This window comes from Cebus imitator, unplaced genomic scaffold (assembly GCF_001604975.1).
Source record: "Cebus imitator isolate Cc_AM_T3 unplaced genomic scaffold, Cebus_imitator-1.0 Scaffold148, whole genome shotgun sequence".
In the NCBI taxonomy this organism is placed as follows: domain Eukaryota; kingdom Metazoa; phylum Chordata; class Mammalia; order Primates; family Cebidae; genus Cebus; species Cebus imitator.
In genome coordinates this window covers 872,466-874,387 of record NW_016107463.1, presented here as the reverse complement: position 1 = coordinate 874,387, position 1,922 = coordinate 872,466, and the positions used below count along the sequence as shown (strand labels likewise).

At 46.1% G+C, this 1,922-nt stretch overlaps 1 protein-coding gene across 2 annotated transcripts in view; it reads right to left on the bottom strand.

Annotated features, from left to right (window-relative positions):
* The window catches only part of KPNA2 (karyopherin subunit alpha 2), a 15,543-nt gene extending 13,621 nt beyond the window's left edge, over positions 1 to 1,922 (bottom strand). For both annotated transcript variants that reach the window (XM_017542847.2, XM_017542848.1), the window contains exons 1-3: positions 1,751 to 1,922; positions 404 to 501; positions 111 to 248 (exon numbers count right to left, since the gene is read on the bottom strand). In XM_017542847.2, coding sequence (XP_017398336.1) covers positions 111 to 248; positions 404 to 478 — 213 coding nt within the window. In that variant the 5' untranslated portion in view covers positions 479 to 501; positions 1,751 to 1,922. The remainder of the gene's footprint in view (positions 1 to 110; positions 249 to 403; positions 502 to 1,750) is intronic.

Here is a 1,922-nt window from a genome sequence, read left to right as displayed (position 1 = left end):
AAAAAAAAAAAAAAAAGACTAGAAATGTTAAGTTTACTTGAATTTCTCAGAAAAGTCCCTACTGATTTTCTGGATTTAATGTAACTCATAAACTAAAATGTATTTTTTACCTGGTTGTTGCGGTTTTCCTGCAGTGGAGAAGTAGCATCATCAGGAAATGAGCTTACATTTCTCCTCTTCAGCATCTGCTCATCCTTCTTAGCTTTCCTCAGCTCCACATTGACTTCTATTCTGCGACGCCTCATTTCCTTGAGAAAAGATTACACGATGTTTCACCTATCACATCAGTTTCTGTTGCTAAGTGAGACCATTTTCTTAAAAAAAAAAATCCCTACGTTTTTACCCCTTTCCAAATGTCTTCCCATTTAAATAACACCACAGGAAAGCAACAGAAGGTACTCACTGTACTGTCTTTTCCCTTGTTCTTGAATCTGTTAAGACGGGCAGCTGGTGTATGTGCATTCTCGTTGGTGGACATGGTTATGAGACAAAGGGAGAAAGCTAAAAGATGGAGAAAGAGAACAGTATTTCCTTTATCATTTTCCTTTGTCGGTAACAGTACCAAGTAAGAATTATCAAGCATCTACTGAATCCAGACGTCTATACTAAATGAAGGGATCATCAGGTTTTCAGCACTACGAAATACTTTTAGCCAAAGGATAACTGTCCCCGCTTCCCTCTGAAGAACTGAAACTTCCTGGAGCAGGGCTGTCCATCAGAAATAGAATGCAAGCTATATTAATTTAAACTTCCTAGCAGCCATATTTTTAAAAAGGCAAAATGAAACAAGTGAAACTAATTTTAATAGTGTATTTTACTTAACCAACATATACAAATAGTATTTTAACACGTTTATCAATATATAAAATAATTGAGATCTTTTACATTCTTTTTTCATACTCCATCTTTGAAATATTTTGCGTACTTTAAGCTTACAGCGTATTTCAATTCGGACTAGTCACATGTGTCCACCGTTTCTGACAGCCACCGCGGCTCTAAACTCCAGAGTCCAGAACCGAGTTAACTTACAGCTAAAAATTACGTGCTAAGGCAATACATGCAGATCCTCAGGAGGGTCTCCCTACTTGACCGTGTTTACGTGGCCAAAATGGGTGCACTCTCCACATTCGAAAATCAAATAAAAATTTTCTTCATCATTACACTATGGTCAACACTAAGAATGCAGTGCTGGATCTCGCATATTTAATTTACATTTCAAGGGACTTGGAGAGAATGCAATTAATTAAGATGACATCAGCTGTGCGTCATTCAGAAGACGACAAAAGTCAAAGCTCTCCTTACAATTTTCTATCTTTCCTTTCATTACGCTCCCCTACGACTTGGTGCCAAAGCCACCCCGGCGCCTAGGTGTTAGAGACGGCGCTCCCAACTGCCACCCCAGCCCCAGCTCCTACTACGGGGAAGATGCAACGAGAACGGGAGAGGTAAGGCCAGGGCCGCCACAAGCCATCCTGGGACATTCGCCCTCAGGCCTGGCTGGCTCCGATTCTACCGGCCTCGAAGCTTTAAAGCCTCCGCTGCCGTTTGCAGAGCGTCGGCGCCCTAAGCCCGCAGCCCCCGCGAAACTCAGCCGCCTAGTCAACGAACACCGCCCCCGAGGCCTAGTCAACGCGGGAGGCAGAGCCAGGCCCGGCGTGGCCCCGGGGCCTCCCTACCCCCACCCACAAGGCGAACACTGCCCGCGGGCCAGCCGTTAGCGCTCTGGAAGGGCCGCCAGCTGAGTCTGTACCTGCGAAGCGGGCCCGGGCTTCCACAGGAGGCTTAAGCGGGGATCCGCGGCTGTGGGAAGGCTGCGCTAAAAGCGACCACCTCGGCTCAGCTCAAAGACCGTGTGGCTCGTGCCGCCGGCCGGCGCAATTTAAATTTCCCGGTGACTCCGCATTCCGATTGGCTGGTTCGAG